We start from the raw sequence: 22,001 nt of genomic DNA, 5'->3' as shown, positions 1-22,001 counted from the left end.
AAATTCAGAAAAGCTTTGATGTTTGGTAATTTGAAGTAGAAAGACATGGTGTGACGTATTCTGCTGTAGTGTCAACGTTTTTGTTCTAAAGAAGATAGAAATCTCCATACAACTATACATATCAAGTAATGTGTGCATTTGAGAGACATGAGGCTTTCCGAATCAGTTGAGCCTTTTGTGCATGAAATAAAATATTTTTCTGGTATACATCCATATATCACAGAAATAGAAATATATAATAGTGAAAATCTGCTGGCAGAATAATTAGTATGCTGGGAATTGTAGTGGTGTAAGGTTAAGGTTGCTCCCCTTTAACTGCAGTGCTATATAATGTGTTTTAGTCTTCAATTTCCAACCAGTACACATTACAGGGGTTTAGATAATAAAGATACAAAAAGAATTTGTTATACACAGGTTTTTTTATTTATGTACAGATTTATACACACCGTTAGTCACCAGAAATGTGTGTTTTGCTTTGTAAATCAGTGCTCTTGGTATCTATATTAATATATAAATATACTTTTATGGACTATTTTAACACATTTTGTTTTCCAGTTTTGGTCATCATATAATGCCATGTAAAAATACCTTAAAAAAAAAAAACCCATTAACGGCCCTGGGATCAGAAGCAAAGTAGATATTACTCTCCTGTTCTGAATAGTGCTTTAAACCCCTCTTTCCTTTTTGTGCCAGTGCATTTTATGAATGCAGAAAGGTATGTGAATTTAAAAAAATCTGTCACATTCACCTGTGAAGCCATCTGCAATAGGTGAACCGTGTTTAGAGACACGGTAATATCCTACTAAATGTTTAGCAATATAGCCCTCTCGGTGAATTCCAGTACTTTCTGGGCATGCTCTGTGCTGTTTCCAATACACTAAAACCGTATCATCTGAGAATATCAGTTCTTCTGTCTGGCCATATTCTTGAACGTCTGATCTACAGATGTATAAAAATAGCAATGTAAAATTCTTTTTTATATAATGCTAACAAAGTAGCATTGAACCTACAACGCAGTCCCTTCCACTGTAAAAAAATCTCGACAGGTAACAGTAGTTATGGCTTTATTAATAAAAAGGTGGCGTGTGAGTTTCCATGGTTCCCTCCCTTCAAGCCCCCATCATTATTAGCCACATTTTTACAGGAAATTTTACACAGTGAATTCTCAGAGTAATACAAGACCCCTGCTTCTTTAAGATGGGAACCTGAGAAATTCAAGAGTGGATACCCATTAGAAGAGGAGAACTTATTATCAGAGACTTCAGACTGCTGGCCAAGAGGCAGAGTTGCTTGTATTACTAATAATAATAATAAAATATCCCAGTATTAATACAAGGACCTGACAGTTATACCATGACGTTGCCTTAGAAAAAAGATAACGTTGCTGGAGAAATACCCCATGATTCTGAATATCGGAAAAGAGCTTACATTATAAAAACACTTTAGAATTTTTTTCTTTAAAATTTCTTTTAAATACGTCTCAAAAATAACTTACTAGAAAAACAGATATTCCCGTCCCAACCCTGTAACAAAGACACGTGTGCCTTCATTTTAATATGTCCTTTGTAACAGTTTTTTTCCCCCCTCTTGTGCTTAACAAATTGGAGGCAGGTACAAAATAACATATTTAAAATGTTCATTTTGTGTTTTGCAACGAGCGGAGAAGCAGTGCAAGTTCTGATGCAACTGAAACATAACCCCTTTGCTTTGAGGGAAGGATTAAACTATGTAGAAACCATTGCACCTTTTTGTGGTTAGTTAATGGTTCCAAAAAGTCACACCCTATGGATGTGAGAACAGAGATCCACTTCAAGAGTAAGCTTGCTCAGTGTCTATAAAATAGGTGGCTTCACTATACTGCCACTCCACTGGACCAAGTGCCTTTTCAAAGACGAAGGTCCGTTCAACATAGGGCCTTCTATTTTAACATCTGTTCTTTGAATTGATGCCGACAATAAGGCATGGACCACACTAAAAACTGTACTCATTCCAAATTTGTGTAGCTCATTATAACCAGCCATTTTCTTACTGGGTAAGCCTCTGTTATTTCACATGTTCTGCAGCGTGGGAGGAGCAATAATATTTTTTGTGAGCGATGAATGTAGACAGACTGCTGAACTTGATGTTACAAAGGCGACAGTACCTGTGGTTCCCATTGGGCACCGGAGAAGTCAAACTGAGCTTGGGGGGCTGCATTGCTTTCTCCCCAGGAAGTAAAACTTGACTTAGAACCCTAAGTCCATCTTCTCTTCGGCTTTCAGTCAATGGTAGAGAATTTGAAGGAAGGGCAGGAGAAGTTGGCATAAGAGGCCTGGGAGTGCTTGTCAATACTGGGCTACCATTAGCTGAAGAAGAAGAAGAGGAGGAGGAGGCAGTATCTTTGTAGTTAGAATTCTCCCTCCTTAGACCTGGCAGCTGAAGGGGTGAAGCAGATGATGCTGGTGGACTTGGCAGGCTGTTTTCTGATGCACTGCTTGTTTGTCCACGAGCAGGCACCAGCACCTCCATAAAAGTGGTTTGTAATCTGTGCCCTGCTGTTGGCTTTGCCAGTATGAGACCATGGACACTTCTAAAATGTTCAAGCAGGTCACCTCGTATTATCACATTATGAGGACAATAAGGACAAGTTGTTGCAGATGGGGATGTTTCTGTGACAGCGGAGTACTGCTTCAGTTGTTTGGGGTCTGAGATAGTAGAGAGTGGCAAAGCAAGAGGCTGAATGGTCTCACCAACAGATCCTGGACTCAGAGCTGCCCTGCTTTCCACTTTTACCTTCACAGTATAATCTACAGGCTTCCCAGTAGCAGATGAAGGAGATTTAATTTTCTGAAGTTGCTGAATAGCTTTTTGCTGTAGAGGTGCAGTAGGGCAGGAAAACTTTTTGTGAGCGAGGTAATTTTCCAAGCTGTTAAAACTAATGCGACATGCAGTGCATTCATGGTAGTCAGCAAGTTGTGCCACAGTGGCAGCTGCAGATGGAGCTGGTACTTCTGCCACCAAGCGGGGTTTCTTGCTTAGATCTATTGGCCCATCAGCAGCATCTGGACTAGAACTTGGGGAAGGCATAGCAGGTGCAGGTATCAGACCTGGCATCAGTGCCATAGCTTCTACCCTTCCCAGTGGATGTGGTGAGGAAAGGGTGGATTCTGTTGGAGCAACACCATGAATTTCATATAACTTACGCCGTTTCCGTGTGCGTGGAGTTGGCTGAGTGGCATACGGAGGCCCAAGTTTGTTTACTCCACTACGACGCAATGGTGGGTCATGTCGTGATGCACAGTAGTGCCGTTTGTGCACTACATATGTCTCATGGCGACTAAAACGGATGTTGCATGCCTCGCAAACTGTCCGGTTTGGGTCTTCGTCTGGATCGTCTAAGGAGCTGGGGCTCTGACTGCCCTCACTCACATGATCACTTCCTGCTCCTTCACAATCCATGCCAGAGTTCTCCTCTAGTTTCACTGTAACTACTGGCGCACTGCTCTCTCCTCCTGCATCTTCTTGTGGTGGTGATGCTTCTTGTTCAGTAGAGGATGCTAACGATGTTCTAGCTGGTAAAGCCTTGACCTTACGGGCACCACTAGAACTTTCATCTGAAACATGCCTTCCAGAGCAATACAATCTTTTATGTACATAGTAGTTGTTAATATTATTAAAGGTAATTTCACACTCAAAACACGTAGCACCTTTTGGCGCAGCAGACCCTGAAAACCCTGCTGGAGTAACTGCCTGGCCCTGTTTTAAACGACTGTGTACTAACTCGGACATTTTGGCAAGAATCTCAGATGCCTGAGGGACTATAGCTGCAGTAGCCTCTTGCCCAAATACATAGTTTGGGATAATTACTCTTCCCCCACCAGTTGCAGCTGTCTCATTAGGAACAGGGCTTGACCCAGGAGTAGGACTAGACATTTCAGTCTTTACCTTTATGGCTGGTGATTGCACTAATGCTACTCCATCTTTTGTCTCACAAATGGTACTTCCTGCTTCACTGATGCTGTATTGCCCTTCTGGCTCCAGTTTTATGTTGATTTTTAGAGGGGGCTCTTCACTAGCAGAAGACGATGAGATCGGTGACTTGGCATCTCCATTTTCTTGCCCTTTAAGGTCTAGTTTTTCCTTTTGATTTTCAGGGGAGGATTTGACAGAGTGAGTGGCAACAGGCACAAAATTTGTAGTGTGCAGAAGTGCATGTTGCTGAAGGCTTGGAAGTCCATCTGCCAGAAATCCACACAAGTCACATTTCAGAAGATTGATAGAGGCTATTTGGTTCACAACTAGAGAGATAAAAGAAGGGGGGGAATTCTAATAATTAATGACACATACATAATATGATTTAAATAAAATAAGACAGGGTTGAAGAAAAATGAAATCATTACTGCTTTATAACTTTAGCTTTTATGCAGAGCACTTTATACAAGCTCAAGCTTTATACAAGCACCAGCTGCAGCACTATATGGAAAGAAACTACTTCATTCACACCTCAGAATGATTGACTCTGGAACATGTAGGTATTACCCTAAATGTATCAGATAGGACCATGCTGAATAGCCCTTTCCCAGAGAAGTCTCACCATTTCGAAGGAGCTACCAATCACACTACTGCCTTAAAGGGAAAGGAAACCTAGTCGGCGCAAACCCCCCACCCCCCCGGCCTACCCGTCCCGCTGGGCAAATGCCCCTAACTTGTTACTTACCCTTCTGCGCAGGTCCAGTACAGGGAGTTCACAGACGACATCTTCTTCCACGCGATCTTCTTCCTGCTTTGAACGGCGTTTTGGCGCATGCGCAGTAGGAGCATTTCGCCGGTACGGATCTACTGCGCATGCGCCAAAAGTCACTAAGCATGCGCAGTAGATCGTACCGGCAAAATGCTCCTACTGCGCATGCGCCGGTCAAAGCAGGAAGAAGATCGCGTGGAAGAAGATGTCGTCTGTGAACTCCCTGGACTGGACCTGCGCAGAAGGGTAAGTAACAAGTTAGGGGCATTTGCCCAGCGGGACGGGTAGGCCAGGGGGGAGGGTGGGCAACAAACAGGAGGGGGGGGTGGGGGTTTTGCGCCGACTAGGTTTCCTTCCCCTTTAACTCACAAATATGAGTCATTCTGTCACCAACTCTGAAGCTATCCTTGTGTAATAAGTATATTATGAACTGTACCTGGGTTTGCTGAGTTGACTGTAGGTACTGCTTTTACAACAGGGTAAACATCAACCTTGGATCCTGGTTGGCAGATCATGTGATTGGTCACTAGATGACTGTAAAGGATATCTCTTGTGGTTGAGATGAATCCACAGCCATGGCACACACCTGTAACAAGAGAGTAGGCCAATAATTATCTCCAGCCATGGCAGACACCACTAACAAGCGATAGGTTGATAATTATCACCAGATAGGATTTAGTTCCTTCAATCAATACTTTCTCTGTAGGTTGTGCAACTGCACCTTTGTATGCATGTGTTAGGATAACAGTTCATAAAACATCTTGCAGAGCATTCACTCATCTACCACTCTGTGCAGACAATTTTTAAAAAGTATGCCAAGAAGATCATTTTTGTGTATCTTTCCTACAAATATTGTGTATAATGGAGGATATAATGAGTATGTTATGAGATCTCAATGACTATAGTGTTCAAATCATCGAAAAGATCATCAGGCAAAAGGTACATTTAGTATATCCCTGCTCTTTAGTAAATTGTCAAAGTTCACATGACCAGGGGCAGCTGGGAAATTGACAAAATGTCTAGCCCCATGTCAGATTTCAAAATTGAATATAAAAAAATCTGTTTGCTCTTTTGAGAAATGGATTTCAGTGCAGAATTCTGCTGGAGTAGCACTATTAACTGATGTGTTTTGAAAAAAACATGTTTTCCGATGACAGGATCCCTTTAAAAATGAGTTTTTCTCTATGGCTTTAAACAAAAAGTTCTTTGTTTTATGTAGGGATGCACCAAATTCAGGATTCAGTTCGGGATTCGGCCAGGATTGTGCCTTTTTCAGCAGGATTCAGCCGAATCCTTGTGCCTGGCCGAACCAAATCCTAATTTGCATATGTAAATTAGTGGCAGGTAGGGAAATCACGTGACAAAAAAATTTTCCCGACTTTTTCCTTTCCTGCCCCTAATTTAGGGTTCAGTATTCGCTGAATCTTTCACCAAGGATTCAGGGTTTTACTTCCAAATAGTAGATTTGGTGCATCCCTAGTTTTTTGCAGGGCAAACAGGGAAATTAAAAGTACTCCATATTTCATCCTTGCGAGGCAGATCATTAAATAACTATCCCCCTGCACTAATGACTAACAAAACAGTCTCAACAAAAGTGTGAAATGAAGGGGTTGTATACAGGCAAGCTATATATTTGATTCCCAAGGTCTCTCGTACCTTTAAGTCTAACCAAAGGAACAGAAATATGTGTAGCCTGTACTGTTGGATTGAGTAATTGGATATTTTTATTAATCATTTCCATGGACATTTATTGCAGCAGTGCCATATGAATGAATACATTTAGACATTCTATTATTTTAGAATGGATTAGAGATCTAAAGGGAGAAGGCAGAACAAATAATCTTGGTTTACTTTGCACTTCTTCATCATTTCTAAAAAGCATCATTATATGATTTAAAAAATACAGTTTTGGGAGAAAATAATGACTTTGTATCATCTAAGACTGGACTGCACACAATGAAGCTGCGGAGCTTATTTCAGACAGCTTCACATACTGCAATAAATATTGGAACTTCTACTTCAACAAAAGAAAGAAACAAAGAAAACATTAACAGGACTGAAAGAACTGTCAATTTAAATATAAAAAAATTATTTTTTTTAGTTAATGGTCTTTTACTTGCTTACCATTCAGAGTGTCTGTGTGAACTTTAAGATGGCGCTCACAGTTGGCTTTGGTAGTAAAGGCAGACAGACAGATCAGGCATACAAACGGTCTCTCGCCTGGAGAAGATAAGCGTACTTGTTATTTAGTCCTTCCAAGAAGATCTCAACATCACCACCTTGGGCACCCTCTTATCACCAAAGCAATACTAGCCACATCTACTAATAGAGAGAAGTGTGCTGAGTTGTGATTGAGATGGTAAGATAATGTCCTGTGATGCTATTAATCTGAATGGGACACTTTGAACAAATAGATTTGAGTGTTGTGTAAAAATGAGCGTGGTAGATTTAAAAAAAAAAAACCTAATAATGCCTGTGTTTTGAGCAAAAAAAACAGACATATTCAAGGGCAACTTAAGACCATATTTAACATCAGTTATTTTATATGTGCTGTCTACCAGTGTGATGCTTACCCTCCAGGTTCCTCCAGCTAGCCCTCATTCTCCAGGCTTCAGCGTTCACAGCACTGTTACCCTGAGCCCTAGGACAAGGAGGGTTGTGGAGAAGCTAGGAAGCACAAAGGTAAACTAGGGCTGGATATTTGCTGTGAGATGCTGAATAAGGATGTGATTCGTTAGCAGACATGTTGCATTCACACATCCAAATAAAAGTAGGGAGCTTCTGATGTCAGAAGACAGGGATGGTACAGGCAGACTTTGTGAGAACACAATCCTATAAAATAATAAGTGGAAAACCAGCCGCAGCATAAAAATCTCCTGTAATGAGAGTGGGTCATGATCACGTGCACTTATTCCTGACCTGATTTGTGCACCAATTATTCAATCCAAACCCACAGCTTTCAGGCCAGCATGTGAAAATGTGTGGTGCAGGGTAACTATATAATCTCATGCCAGACTTCTGATGTGCCAGGTGATTAAAAACAAAGAGTAAAATACCCACCACTATGACTTCTCATATGAATCTCCAGTGAGCTGGAACTAGGGCAACTCTTTTTGCATTGCGGAAAAGGGCAGATTCTCTCATTGGGGTAGGAATCCTTAGGTTTCTCTTCCATAGATGGGGATGTAGAACTTTGGCGGCTGGCACAGTAATACATGAGATGTGCCTGGAGGTTTCTCTCACTGCGGTACCAGATTCCACAGTCCTTACAAGGAAATACATCCTCTAGAATGAACAATACAAGACATATGAAGGACACCGAATTGACGTAAACAAAGTTAACAAACCATAATAATTATGGCATTAGCTTTCGTGTTATAATATACTTACTGTTGACAACAGCTGTGGCAAGGATGGCAGCCATGCCGGCCTGCTGGGGGAGCAGTTGGAACTCTGGTAAAGTAGAAGTACACTGAGAAGTCTCTCCTGGCTCTTCTTTTATTGTGTAGTTGGGAATGGCCTGGGGCTCAGCCATTAAGAAAGCTTGGATAACTTCACCTTGTTCCACTGTTTGTGATGTTTTGCACCAGATTTGGTCCCCTGCAACACACAAAAAATTCGAAATTCTATTTTGTGGAGCATGAATTAATAATAAACTAGGACAACCTCGGATGGCTTGGAAGTGTCAAATAGAAGTGATCTGACAAACACGTTTTACCAAACAATTCCCACTGAAACATTGAGCCACAAATGAATTGGTATTGGATCTGTTATGTGGAACCCCATTATCCAGAAAGCTCTGATTACAGAAAGGCCATCTACCATAGATTCGATTTTATTCAAATAATCCAAGTTTTTACAAATGATTTCCTTTTTCTCTGTAATAATAAAACAGTGCCTTGTGCTTGATCCAAACTAAGATATAATGAATCCTTATTGGAAGCAAAACCAGCCTATTGGGTTTATTTAATGTTGACATGATTTTCTAGTAGACTTAAGGTATGTAGATCCAAATTACGGAAATATCTGTTATCCGGAAAACCCCAGGTCCCCGAGTATTCTGGATAACAGGTCCCATACCTGTACCGGCTTTGCAATCTTTGTGTGACCGCATTATACATCAGTTTACATTCATGGACTGTAAATATGCAAATTTTGTACAGTGATCGGTCAAAAGTCTGCTCCTCACATCAAATAAAATCCTTCATAGCATACATAGAAGCAAAACATATGCTAGCTATGATATGGCTCCACCCACATTAAACTGCTGGCCAATATAAATGTTCAGATGGGAGCCAGTAGTCTGCAAGTATACTGTACATTTCTTACCTTTCCGGTAGAGAACAGCATTAGCTTCAGCTTCACAGGAGACTAATGTCATATACTTCAGCCAGCAATCATCATCTACATCCAATGAAAGGGAGATGCTCTGTGGAAAGGCACAATCAATTTATTGTTAGTCACATATGCTCATACAAAGAATCTACATAGCTGTTAATGCAGAGTAGCATAGACCTCCGCGTGGCAACATAGTACTTTAAAAATACAATGTAAAATAATAATAGAAAAGTTTTGCTTTACGCCTTGTCTTTATTAGCATTAAAAAGTCTTGTTTACAGAGTTAATTCTGCAAATAGCCACACGGTGGCCCCTTCTGTCTTTCGGGGGGGAAAAACTGCTTTAATAGTTTTTTTTCCCATACTGTGACTTATCCAGGGATCAGACTACTACTCTTGGGATTTGGGCATTTATTTAACCTTTATGCTCCTCAATGAAACAAGTCTGATACAAATGGACAATGCGACAACAAGAAACCGTTAACAGTATAGCCTGACAAAACTGATATTATATGGTACATGTTCTTTACACACAAATTAGTGATATTCAAGGCTGGAAGACTTAATTAAAGGGGTACCGTTGCCAAAAAAATTTATTCAACATCCTTTTTTATCACATTAGTCATGCAAAGTGAACTTTAATTACACTATATAAATTATTTGAATCTTGCTTCCTTCAGTCTGGGATGTCCTTATTATAACAAGCAGGCAGCAGCCATTTTGTGGACACTGTTATTAAGACAAGCCTTGTGTCATCTCAGAATCTTGTTTGTGCACCAGAATGGGAGACCTGATGTCCATCCCCATGCCCTGGTTACACAATTAAATGGTGAAGAGAACGGGGGAATGTGGGGAGAGCAGTGACATCTAGGAAGTGCTGAATGGAAAGTGGTCTGTCCCGCCTCTATGCCCAGGGCATAGAGGAGGGTCAGACAATATTTGATTGACAGCTTAGATTTTTAAATGAGTTTACAACAGCTATGAACGCTTTAATAAAAAACAGAAATTGGATTTCATGTTTAATTTGAAGAGGACTTTTATTATAACGATTTTGTGTCTGGGTGACAGGTCCACTTTAATTTCAGTTTTAATGGATAAGGCCTCAAAATAGCAGTAATGAAACATTATTATTATATGTACTATACATGATGCCTATTAAGGGAATGTTAAAAACATGTACTTTGTAAACAAAGTCACTAGTGATGTACTTGTCGACAAAAAGTCGACTCACACCCAGCCCTAACCTGCTCACTCCAAACCTGAGCCAAACTTGAACCTGCAAGCCTCCTCTATTTATAGCCCTGCCCCATTTTTGAAGTCACATCTATAAACAGAAGCTCCCGGAGGCAGAAGCAGGGCAAAGTAAGGTTGTGGGCAGGGAGGGCAGAAGGAATAGCTTTTACCAAACCCGCCCACAAAAATCGTCCCAAACCAGTCAGTGGCAGATAAACCTGTGCATTCAAGGAGTTTCAGGCCTGCCCACACATCACTACAAACCACTCTTACCACCTACCATAGTGCAGATGGTAAATCTTTTGTGAATAGAGCCCAGTATGGGGGACATCTGGGGACAGTGCTATATTTATGCAGGAAGCACAGGTCATTCTGGAACTTGAAGACCTGCACTGGTAGATGCCCACAGTAGTGTAAAACATGGTGCCTTACTTCTTTTTTGCACCCTGAACACATATATTTATCCATTTTTATTTATATAGTTTTATTTCTTTACATACAGTAAATAAACCATCAAGATTTTGTAAACAACAGGGTCAAGAACAGCTAGCAACCTACAGTCCCAACATGGGGCACAGGTAGGGTTGCCACCTGGCCGGTATTTTACCAGCCTGATCGGTAAAAATGATGGCTGATCCCAATGTTATTAATATAAATAGATAAATATATAGGAAGGCCGGTATTTTTTTTTTTTTTTACCAGAAAAGGTGGCAACCCTAGGCACAGGAGTCATCCTGCCTCTAATTCTAGCTCTGTCTGAATGTGTTATTGTTGAGCCTTGAGACTTGCCATAGAATCCAACATGCATTCTGCCTTTCCATATCTCTAATGAATATTAATGAATGCAGAGAAAGAGAAATTAATCTGATGGCTGCGTTGGTAACAATATGAATTTTAATTATTCCTTCCAATATTTTGAAGACCCTCAAATTGAGGGTGATGACGCTAGTCAGCTTATCACGCTGATAGGCTGCGTGTTCCCCCACTTGATAAAGAGTTTGGTATTGCTGATGATGCAGAAACACTCTCACTGCCATACGAGTTGGCTTTCTTACGCTAACTCAGGAATGTCCAAAGTCTGGCCTGCTGGCCAATTGCGGCCCGTTTTCAAATTTACATCGGCCTCCGTCATGAAATTAATAATATTGCGGCCTGCCAGCAGAATGCGATCAGGAATTGCGTAGCCGTAGTAATAATATTTGGGAACATTAGTGAAATGATCTATTGCTAACACCGGCAGAGCGACACTATGCAAAGAATGTCAGGCAAAATGGTCGGCCCCCACACATTTCCACCTAGCCAAATCTGGCCCTCGTTGCAAAAAGTTTGGACACCCCTGCTCTAACTACTCCCACCTAAATGCTCAAACCATACATACAGGAGAAAGCACTACAGTCATTTATACATAAATCTAATAAAGGGGTTAAACGTTTCTAAAAGTCATTTGTCGCCTTTTCTTATTTAAAAGCTTGAGAACCGAATGGGGGTTCTTTGATATGAGTTAAAGATGTTGCCCTGAACTGAAGGTGTACAGGAGCTGTAATACTGTATGTGGACAGTATATAAGCTGCATCTCTAAAACTCTCCTCCTCTGTCCCTGTGAGAAGATATGTTGTTTTCCCCTTGAACAAAGAGGTCAGTGTCTCTGTTCTGAACTTTGCCTGATAACCATCGGAAACTCTATCTAGACTGCATCCGCTGTTCAGACTTATCCTGGGAAGGGATGCTTTAAATGCTAGTAAATGCTGGCTGAGCTGTGGAACCAAGGACAAAATGGAGGAGGCAATTGGCCCATCCACATATGTTATTATGACTGGTATAGTCAATGGCCGCTTTACCTGCAAAGCAGTGCAAGCAAGCCAGCTGGGCTGTCATGACCAACAGGAAAAATTACACTGATCACAAAACATAAACTGTTTATACAACCTTTAAAAAAAATACATAACATATCTCTTAATCATACCTTACACTATCTAACCCAGAAAAACTGAAAGAGTATGGTAAGGCACAAGGTTTTAAATGTGGGTAATTCAGTAATTACCTGTTCCAAAGAAAGAAAGCCTTTAGGGTGGCTCAATTAATAGTGGATGCTCTGCAGGTCCAATGCCTATTTCTGGTGAGCATGTCCCTTTTCCCCTGATATATTGCACAGGACTAGAAAGAAATATGTAATCAAGGTTGTTCCATGAGCAGACTGACCAGCTGAACAACCTGCATCTTATTCTTATCTGAAACTTGAAAGGCCATTCTTTGCTGTGAATTTACATAAACAATTGGCACATAACCTGAATAAGATAATAAGTCATAAGTGAAAACAATACTCCCCTTTGGGAAAAGCAACATGTTCAGAGGCTGTCTCATAATCACTGCTGTAAGCTGTACTTTAGATGCTATGTGCCAGATACTGCACGTCCATAGGCCAGCACTGCAGAGCTGCTATACTAGGGATAGGTTGCAAGTGAACACTGATCACATATTCCCTAACATAACTGGCAAAAAATAATCTTGTTTTTTTACACTGGTGTGATAATGCCACACCTTCCTCCCCGAACAACTCATCTGTGGGCCGAACAAATGGATCCATCAGATTTGACCATTAAAACATGTGTGAAAACAAATGGGATCAAACTGCTCCAGAAACTGCTCATGTGGCCAGGTTAAATAGAAAAATACTTGTGTGGTAGATTCACAAAACAATATCATTGTTTTATGCATAATTCATGACAGCATACATCCTCCATATTACATATCAGTTTATTAATCACACTGGGCAACAATGAGGCCTTCAGGGGCCAAAAGCTGTGAATGGGTTAAAGTGAGACAGATTCTCCCTGAACTATCTGGGAGACAGGAGGATGTGCGACATTTACTAAAGGGGCGGAAAAGGAGCAGAAGATCTTTTAGCCAAGAGCAAGATAGAAGGAGGAGGAATTAAAAGGGATGTTTAATGTGCTGGAGATGAACCTATTCCATCCTGCCGCTCCTAAGGTTCTACTGATAGCTGGAAGAGAGGGAGGCAGAGATGAGCAGAGCTGCAAAGCATCAAGGCACCCGATAAGGGCAGGGTGAGCTGAAATGCTAGCGAAAATATTTAGACAATAAATGAAGTATCGGGTAGGCAAGCCACTATCTGCGAGGAATCAATCATTTGGCTGTCTTGTGTCTGGACTAGTGGCGCCACAGGATCATAACACCCCCAAATGGAGAAGATAAGGGGTTAATCAAGGATTTCATTCCGAAGAGATAATGGACCCAATCGCTATCACATACCCAGCCTGCACACGTCTAATATTTCGAGCTTTAACCTTAAAGCAGAGGAGATAATGACTCAACTCTCCCTCCTCTCTCATGTATATAAGATAGGGAGCTTATAGTCGGCACATTTTGCCCTATAATAACTCAGGCCTAAATCTCTTCTCCACATTGTTCTACAGCAGTCTCTTCCAGAAGGACCAGGACTTAACCAGCATGCAAACAATGCTAGATGCTGGCTGCCATGAGTAGAATGGGATAATTATCATTGATGCTCAGATTTACAAAAGCAGCAGAAATGCACTTTTTGCTGCAGTGATGAAATATTTACTACACTGAACTGAAACTTTTTCTAGTTTCAATTTTAAAACAGGAATGTGCATAATATATTTTATATTATCTTTAATTGCTTGAGAGAGAATCAAATGCTGTACATATAATATACAAGCAAAATATTCAAAATGATTATTAAACCAGCCCTGTATTTGATACTTGTTTGTGCTTTTTATATTATCCTTTATTAAGATAGTATAAATCCTTTTTTAGTATAAATAATGCATATGTCTGAGCTGCCATATTGCCTCATATATATATATATATATATATATATATATATATATATATAGAATTTTTTTTTTTTTTTTTAAACTCACACACGCAGAAAAAAATGTTTTGTTCACAGAAAATTCAAGACAACCTAATCTCCATAGAAAAACATTTGCTGTATGCGGAGTAAGGAACTCTAGAAATAAAGGGGGCCCTTTAAGGTGCTGCTGTACATCAGTGGCAACACTACAGGAGGCACAGGGGCTGCAAGCAACCTTTAGCATGGAATCCAAGGGCCACACATACAAATTATTAGATCTTTCAGCACAAAACAAACAAGAAAAGCCAATGGGCAGTTCAGTACACCACTGGACCACTGTATTTTGTTAAAGGGGATTACAAAGAAGAAATGGAGTAATTTTTGCATTACAGGAAAACTATACCACTTAACATTGCAGGCCATCTGTATAAAATGTTATACAGATATGGGACCTCTCTTATGCAGAATGTTCAGGACCTGGGGCTTTCTCGATAAGGATTATTCCATAATTTGGTCATTGACAAGCCAAAGCTTTGACATTTAAAAGAATCAGGTCCTGAAGTCCAGTTCCTGGCCTGTGTATGGTGGAGGTCCAATTCCTACAGCAGTTTCTAAAGTGTGCTAACAATGCTGAAGTATAAGCACTTTTCCGACATTTATTCCATGATAAATAGCATAATAAAGCAGATTTTACTGCTGTGATTTATAGCTTGCATTCTTTTTCGAGGGTGCATGTTTATGAAACAACAACTTTACTACTAAATGTATCTCAGTGTACCCTAATGGCAATTTTGCTTCTTGATTTCGCAAAGAGCATGCAGAAATCATTATGGTTTACCAGATTTATTGCTAACCAAATACAAGCTGCTAAGGAAATGTTTATCTGACCTATTTTGTTCCTATAATCAATCAACTGCAATGCTATCAAACCAGAATAATTTATTATTGTCCTATACCTTCTTACCTCATTGCAATCACAGTTTTTATTGTTGGCAAGAGAAAATCATCGGAACATGCCATTTAAAAACTTAAAGGGAACACTGAATAAGCCTTCATTATTCTGGCTATGGTGTAGGTGAAAGAATCAATTTTATAAAAGCCTGGATTCAAATATTGACAATTTCTCTGTAAGGTATAGTACAAATACTCTCTCTCCCTATATGTATATATCTTTGCTACCCTTGAGAAAGAGCACAGTTGGTGCTCGAAATGTCTGATTTTTAGGCACGCACAGGACTTTAAAATATGGTGAAAAGAGATAAAGTGTGTGTGTGTGTTGTAATACACAAGAGCCATGGATATCCTGTAATTGGTGCTTATGTCATTGGTTCTAATCGGTGCTTAGTGATTTCATTTCTGTCAAATGACTGAAACTTGTGTATTATAATAAATAAAGTACCCCCTCTTCAAAATATAAGGATATTAGAAGTCACCTTGTAGTTTAGTGATGTGCGGGTTGAGAATTTCTCGACCCCCACCCAACCCTAACCCGCCCCCTCCCAATCCGCACCCGACCCTAACCCGCCCCCTCCCAATCCGCACCCGACCCTAACCCGCCCCCTCCCAATCCGCACCCGACCCTAACCCACCCCCTCCCAATCCGCACCCGGCCCAACCTGCTGCCCCTCTATTTATAGACCTGTGTCTGCCCCACAGTGACAAAAGTCTATAAACTTCGGTGGGGAGAGCAGGAAAAGAGCTCGACCCGGACCCACCTGTGACCTGAGGATTTTGTACAGGAGTCGGCCCGAACTCGCTCGACCCACTGGTAAACCCGCGGGTTTCGGGCCGGCCCGCACATCACTATCAGAGTTCCATGACCTGTATAAAAACACTCAACCTTTGGCCTCATGTTTTTATATGGTCACGGAACTCCTTGATAACTTATAATATACTTATATTTTACAAGAAGGGGTTCTATATTCACTATATATAGAATATGCTTAGAATCATATTTACCAAGTCAGCTGGGCTAGGCGAAGACGAGGAGCCGGTGAAGTTCCCTTTGTAGGGTCCCCAAGAGAAGCCTTTGTGCAGCTGACTTCTGGCACGAATATGTCCAACTCCATCTGTAGAAGAAATTTCCAATTCCAGCTCATCTATAGAGTGAAAATAAGATGAAAAATGAAGATGTCATAAGCAAAACTGCCATCTTGTATAACACAGCATTGAGAATAAACCATATACAGTATTTGTAACTGCCTCATTATAACAGAAGGCATTCACAATGTATTAAATCAATACTGTTATACGGTAACAGGGTATCTCGTTCTCTCTCTCTATTTTAGGATGTTACTCCTGAAACAATTAAGAAACTGGTTTCCTCACACAATTGCCCTGTCGATCCATTTTTATTGACTGTTACCATGGTGATGGAGTATAACCAAAATAAGGGTTTAATGCACAAGGAATAGAAATCATTTAGACCCTTAAATTTTTTGGCATTTGCAGGGTTAAAAAATTAGGCTGATTTTAGAAGCCTGAGGAGTTTTGGAGCAATAAGAAGTCATTGTTGGCAGAAGGTTAACATAAGAGCTGGGAGGTCAGGTCACAAATGTCCAACTGATAAGCTCTCTAAGCCTGACACTTTCCATGTCAAAACATCGATCTATCTTTTCTGTATCAAACCCCAGCAGGGAAAATACACAACTACTGATAAGGCGGCCTCTACAGGCTGGAAGGACAAACTAACAAACACGGTACAGTAGCTACCGCAGCAGTTACGTTCCCAGGATACTGAAGCAGATAAAAGAGCAGGTCTGTGGCTATTCTAAGTGCAAAGATGTTATAGATTGGACTTTGGATCATAAGTGTCTCAAACACCGCCAGCTTGAGACAGTGAATCCCGGTATTCATAAAACCTGTGACAGAGCCGCCAAAACATTTCTGGGTTGGTACCATAATATAAACATTCCCATCTACCTTTTCCCACACAGAACTTGATGATCGAGCCTGATCTGCCTCCCCATCACATGCGAGCGGATGCAGCGCTCCCTCCCTGGGCACTCCCTTCACCTCTTTGGCAGACTGTTTTTCTCACACTGATCCCAAGCTAACAAAGATAAGGACTGACCTTGCCTTATTAATATTAAGAGTACTCAGTGAGCTAATAGTTAAAGGCAATCTTTTTCCCCGATTATCACAGGAGGCAAAGTCCATTTTAAATCCTATCTCTGTATCAATAGTGTTGGTTCCCGTGTCACCATACTCCAGCTAATACAGTCCCCCTTTATCTAATCTCTCATCGCAGGCCAGCATCTGATTGGCTGACGCCAGCCAGCTGGTCTGCGTATTATCAGAATATTCCCTATCACTGGAATCATTAAGTAAATGTTGCAGGTAACTGGGGCTGTTTGCTTGTGATAAAGCCACTCAGAAATGAAATAATAAATAACAGCTTTAAACTATTAGAGAGGAGGGGCGAGAGGTAAAGAAAAGCAAAGGGTTACCGAGAAGCATTCTAATAATGAGACATTGTCCGCTTAGAAGGCCAACAATATGCACAGCTCTGTACACATGGTGTATGTAGAAGCCACTTCTTGGAAAAACAGATTGCAATCTAAGCTTTGTTGCCAGAGTCACAATGCCCTCAATGCACTATGGAGAACAAGGTCATAAAAGCAATGAAAGAAATCTGAACTGCTGGAAGACCACCAAACTACCCTCTATTATACCATCACATATTGCAGGGCTCCATGTCTGCGACAGATTTAACCTCAAATTAAACGTCATCACAAACCCAGTCTTGTTACGCATTAAAAAAAATAACTTCCGAATTTATCCATGAATAATCCTGTCAATGTCTGACTGCTGATACATTCTTACATCTCATCGAAGGGAGGCTGTAGGCGATTAGACAGCAACTTTTATACTCACAATCTAGCACAGCACATTGGATCAGCAGGAATTCTATGCAGAGAGGCATCTGTTTGGGGATTAACCGCTGGACACTAGAAGTGCAGTGATGTTGAATGTCCTATTCTAGAACCTTCTCACACATCTTCAATTATTCCCTTCCTCAAATGCTACATTAACCAGCCCTACAAAATCTTTTAAACCGCCTTTATCAGTATATTTTTAGATGGATGGGTTTTTTTTTTTTGTACATATATTAAAATCTAATTTATATGCCACCTAGTTGACACTGGGGGGCACATTTACTAAGTTCGAGTGAAGGATTAGAATAAAAAAAACTTTGAATTTCGAAGTTTTTTTGGGCTACTTCGACCTTCGACTACGACTTCGAATCAAACGTTTCGAACTAAAAATCGTTCGACTATTCGATAGTCAAAGTACTGTTTCTTTAAAAGAAACTTCGATCTCCTACTTCGCCACCTAAAACATACCGAGCATCAATGTTAGCCTATGGGGAAGGTCCATCGTTCGATCGAAGGAAATTCGGTAAATCCTTCAATTTCGTTATTCGAAGTCGAAGGATTTTACTTCGACGGTCGGATATCGAGGGTTAATTAACCCTCGATATTCGACCCTTAGTAAATGTGCCCCTGGGTGTGCATGTAGTTGTAGTTGTAGCTGCAGATTTATGGTTTTTATAACCCTATGTCAGTCAGCTGTTCTGTATTCTGCCTATATAAAAATATAATTTAAAGCTATTGCACCCTAGCTAAATGCACTTATTTTAAGCTGGGTACCAATAGACAATGTTAAATTTCAGTCTTCTGCTGATATTGGTCGTCTCGTCTCCCACCATATATGCACCGAATATCGTACAAAACTTGGTGCGTCTATGACCACCTTAGATACCTGAAACCCCCAAACATTTTCTGACTTCACATGCACATGATTGTACCACTGTACACTTAGAAACCTATTTATCAAGTGAAGTTGCCCATAGCAACCAATTATCAATTAGATTTCAAGAGTCACCTACAAGTAAGAAAACAAAAGCAAAGCTCTGATTGGTTGCTATGGTCTGCAATGTTTTACTTGACATGACAACTAAGCCCTTACATTTTTACTTTCCATATATCTAGTGGAAATATCTTGCAGGGCGGATATCATATCCCTCAAGACAACGATTCAGAAAGGGAGAAAGGCTCAGAAAGAGATGTGAAATGTCAATTGGGGTATGACAGATATATATACATAAACTCAACTATCTCACACACATAACACATTGCATGGTTCAAAGATTTGCTTCTTTTCTGAAAAACAATGGCAGCAAACCACAGAAAAACCCTGAGATGGGTCAAAGCAATGTAGACAAAATGGTTAAAGGAAGGATATACTCCACTTTTTGACAATAGTATCTGAATTTTTGTTTTACAGAGACATACCTTGCCCCACAGACTGAAAGGAAGCCATGGTATTCGTAAGAACCATTTCCCAATATCCCTTTAAGCTCACACTGTAATGCAACCCAACTCTCATCTTGTATCATTGTGGAGTCATGGACTCTGGAACTTCTTTTTTTTTTTTTTTACATAAACCTAAATGAATGAGCCCATGTCAAAAATGGAAGTACATTTTCCCTTCATCGGGTGGGACGAGCCGGTAATGAGGAGACTCCTAGGTTTTCCTTAAGGTTCAGTCAGGCTTTCTAGCTCTATTCTGTTATGTTATTTTTTCACTATCAGGTAATTAACCTGGGAGAGGAAAAGAATTGTGGAAGGTAAAAGTCTAATAGCCCAATTACACATGATGAATGATAGGTGAAGAATGAAAGGAGCCAGTTTTACACTAGGGACATTGGATTATGAAGTTCTCCTAAGAAAATAATATATTCATTGCATGATATAATCGCAGATTTACTTTTTGATAAACTAATTATCAGCTCTCTGTAGTTAGATTAAGCAATGTATTCACTACAGTTCTGCAAGCTGATACTGCATTGGGTATAAACTAATTCAAGACCAAACAAAATTGTCATGGTACGTTCCACATTTGCTATGCTAAAATAGGTTGGTCTAGGAATTTTTAGCTCCAGGAGTTAACTCCTAAAGTTTCCTTAATGGGTATTCGGGGAAAAAGAAATTCCTTTGTGGCATTATATGATAAGGGAACCCCTAATAGGAGCAGCGTCTGTATAACAATTCCAAGGCTGTGATCATAATGCTGCAGAATCACAATCACTAGTATTGATTTTTTGACAAGGCACAAACTCGAATCTTGATCAACCATGAACTGTGACCTAAGCTAATAGCTTGGAGATCTTACCTACCCAGAAAGCAAACACACTTTTATTAGCACCTGATTGTAGGGAAAATGGAAGCCTCAGGGCTAACGTAAATTGGAAACTGGTGGGGGCTAGCTTAACTATAATAAGATGCGGGTTCCAGTGTAAGTATTTGGCTTCTGGGGGCCCTGTAACTGAAGTTTACTTGCCAATCTCTAAGTGTTGAGAGACGGGGCTTGGTGGGGAGTAGCATTAACAAGATTTGGAGGCTTGCGTGTTGAGATCGGTGCACTAGAGAATTTACAGTTAAAGTGCTCAGTCTATGGAACACGTTTGTCTGTGGTTACTGCAGTTACTTTCAAGGGAAAAGCAAATCTGTTATTCTGATACTGGAAGGTACAGTGCTCAGTTTTACTCGGTGAAACATATCATGGTACAGCGATCTTTAAGGAAATAGAATGTTCTGCTACTTGTAACTGTAATAAGGGTATAGACTGTCTGCCAGAAACGTCTAGCAACCTTCCAACTGGAATGGAAATATTTAAAGGGGGCACTGGGATTTGTAGTTTAAACCAGTTTTAGGGTTAAAATGTTGACGCAAGTAATATGTTATATATTCTTTTAAACAAAAGCATTATGCGTATGTAGTAAATTTATTTTTGCATAACAGAACTAATGGATGAATCAAGTCAGAAACCTGGGGAAATGTAATATACTGCATTATATATTGGTGGGATCACAGAAAAAACAATGTGGGAAAACTTAAAATTGTGGTATGTAAAATTTTGGTTTCACTGTAGTTTGTATGCCTCTGTGCTGGTTCATTTCCCATAAACAAAAACATGAGGGTTTAGGGCACTCTATGAAGCCACGTATCAATCAGACTAAAAAAAAGCAGAAACAATCTATCATCTCATATGATCTTAAGCCTATGATTAAGTGTCTCGGCGACATGAAATGCGCAAGGCTCGAGATGGTTGTTTAAATTAAAATTTCTTCTACTTTTTAACCAACTTACTTTTGGTGTGATCTATACGTGGCATTCTAGAGTGCTCTAAACTCTTCATATACGGGTCATGCAGAATATCCCAGTAGCAAAGAACTGCATCAGGCTGTGCATGGGGTCTACCGCAGATGGGTCTGCATGGGCCTCTTTTGTCCCACGATAATTGACCCAAGGGCAAAAGGATTAAAAAAGGATTGGGATTAGTCCCAATCTAAAGCATTACATGGGTGGCCAATGCTGGGAAAGAATGCAAAAAAACAACAAAGGGTAAAGTATAAAATGCCAAAAAAAACCTGCATGTGTCGCAGCACAATTTTTTTCAGTCAGCAGATAAAGTAGTAAATAGCTGTTCTGTTTGCTGGACTTGATAGGCCAACCTCTTTGAAAAAAATCTAGGTTTACTGCTATACTGGTGTGCCAGACACCTTGCACTGCTTTAAACTAAATTCTTACACAATGTACTGTGAATGGCAAATCCATACCATTCATAACAGTTTCTAGTCCCTGAGGTTTACATGAAAGGTGAAATAGACAGTTATCATAATTCTTTGCTATGGGCTTTATGTTGATTGTGTGACCCCCAGCAGGGAAAAGGTTAATCTGGTATCATGTGGGGGCTATGTGATGTCAGATGACCAAATGTGAGCACTACATATTTTCTTAAAATCATTATTTTCATCTTTACATGTGCAGGGATTATACTGTAAAGCAAACTAGCTACCTAAAGGTTA

General features: G+C 40.2%; 1 protein-coding gene across 6 annotated transcripts in view; it reads right to left on the bottom strand.

The window, feature by feature from the left end:
- Positions 1-407: 407 nt before the first annotated feature.
- zfpm1.S (zinc finger protein, FOG family member 1 S homeolog) overlaps positions 408-22,001 on the bottom strand; it is a 95,982-nt gene continuing 74,388 nt past the window's right edge. For all 6 annotated transcript variants that reach the window (XM_018240463.2, XM_018240461.2, XM_018240462.2 and 3 more), the window contains 7 exons: positions 16,088-16,227; positions 9,050-9,149; positions 8,111-8,320; positions 7,781-8,005; positions 6,845-6,940; positions 5,157-5,306; positions 408-4,277 (listed from right to left, as the gene is read on the bottom strand). In XM_018240463.2, coding sequence (XP_018095952.1) covers positions 2,044-4,277; positions 5,157-5,306; positions 6,845-6,940; positions 7,781-8,005; positions 8,111-8,320; positions 9,050-9,149; positions 16,088-16,227 — 3,155 coding nt within the window. In that variant the 3' untranslated portion in view covers positions 408-2,043. The remainder of the gene's footprint in view (positions 4,278-5,156; positions 5,307-6,844; positions 6,941-7,780; positions 8,006-8,110; positions 8,321-9,049; positions 9,150-16,087; positions 16,228-22,001) is intronic.

Source organism: Xenopus laevis, chromosome 4S (assembly GCF_017654675.1).
Source record: "Xenopus laevis strain J_2021 chromosome 4S, Xenopus_laevis_v10.1, whole genome shotgun sequence".
Classification (NCBI taxonomy): domain Eukaryota; kingdom Metazoa; phylum Chordata; class Amphibia; order Anura; family Pipidae; genus Xenopus; species Xenopus laevis.
This window is presented reverse-complemented; position numbering and strand designations above follow the sequence as displayed.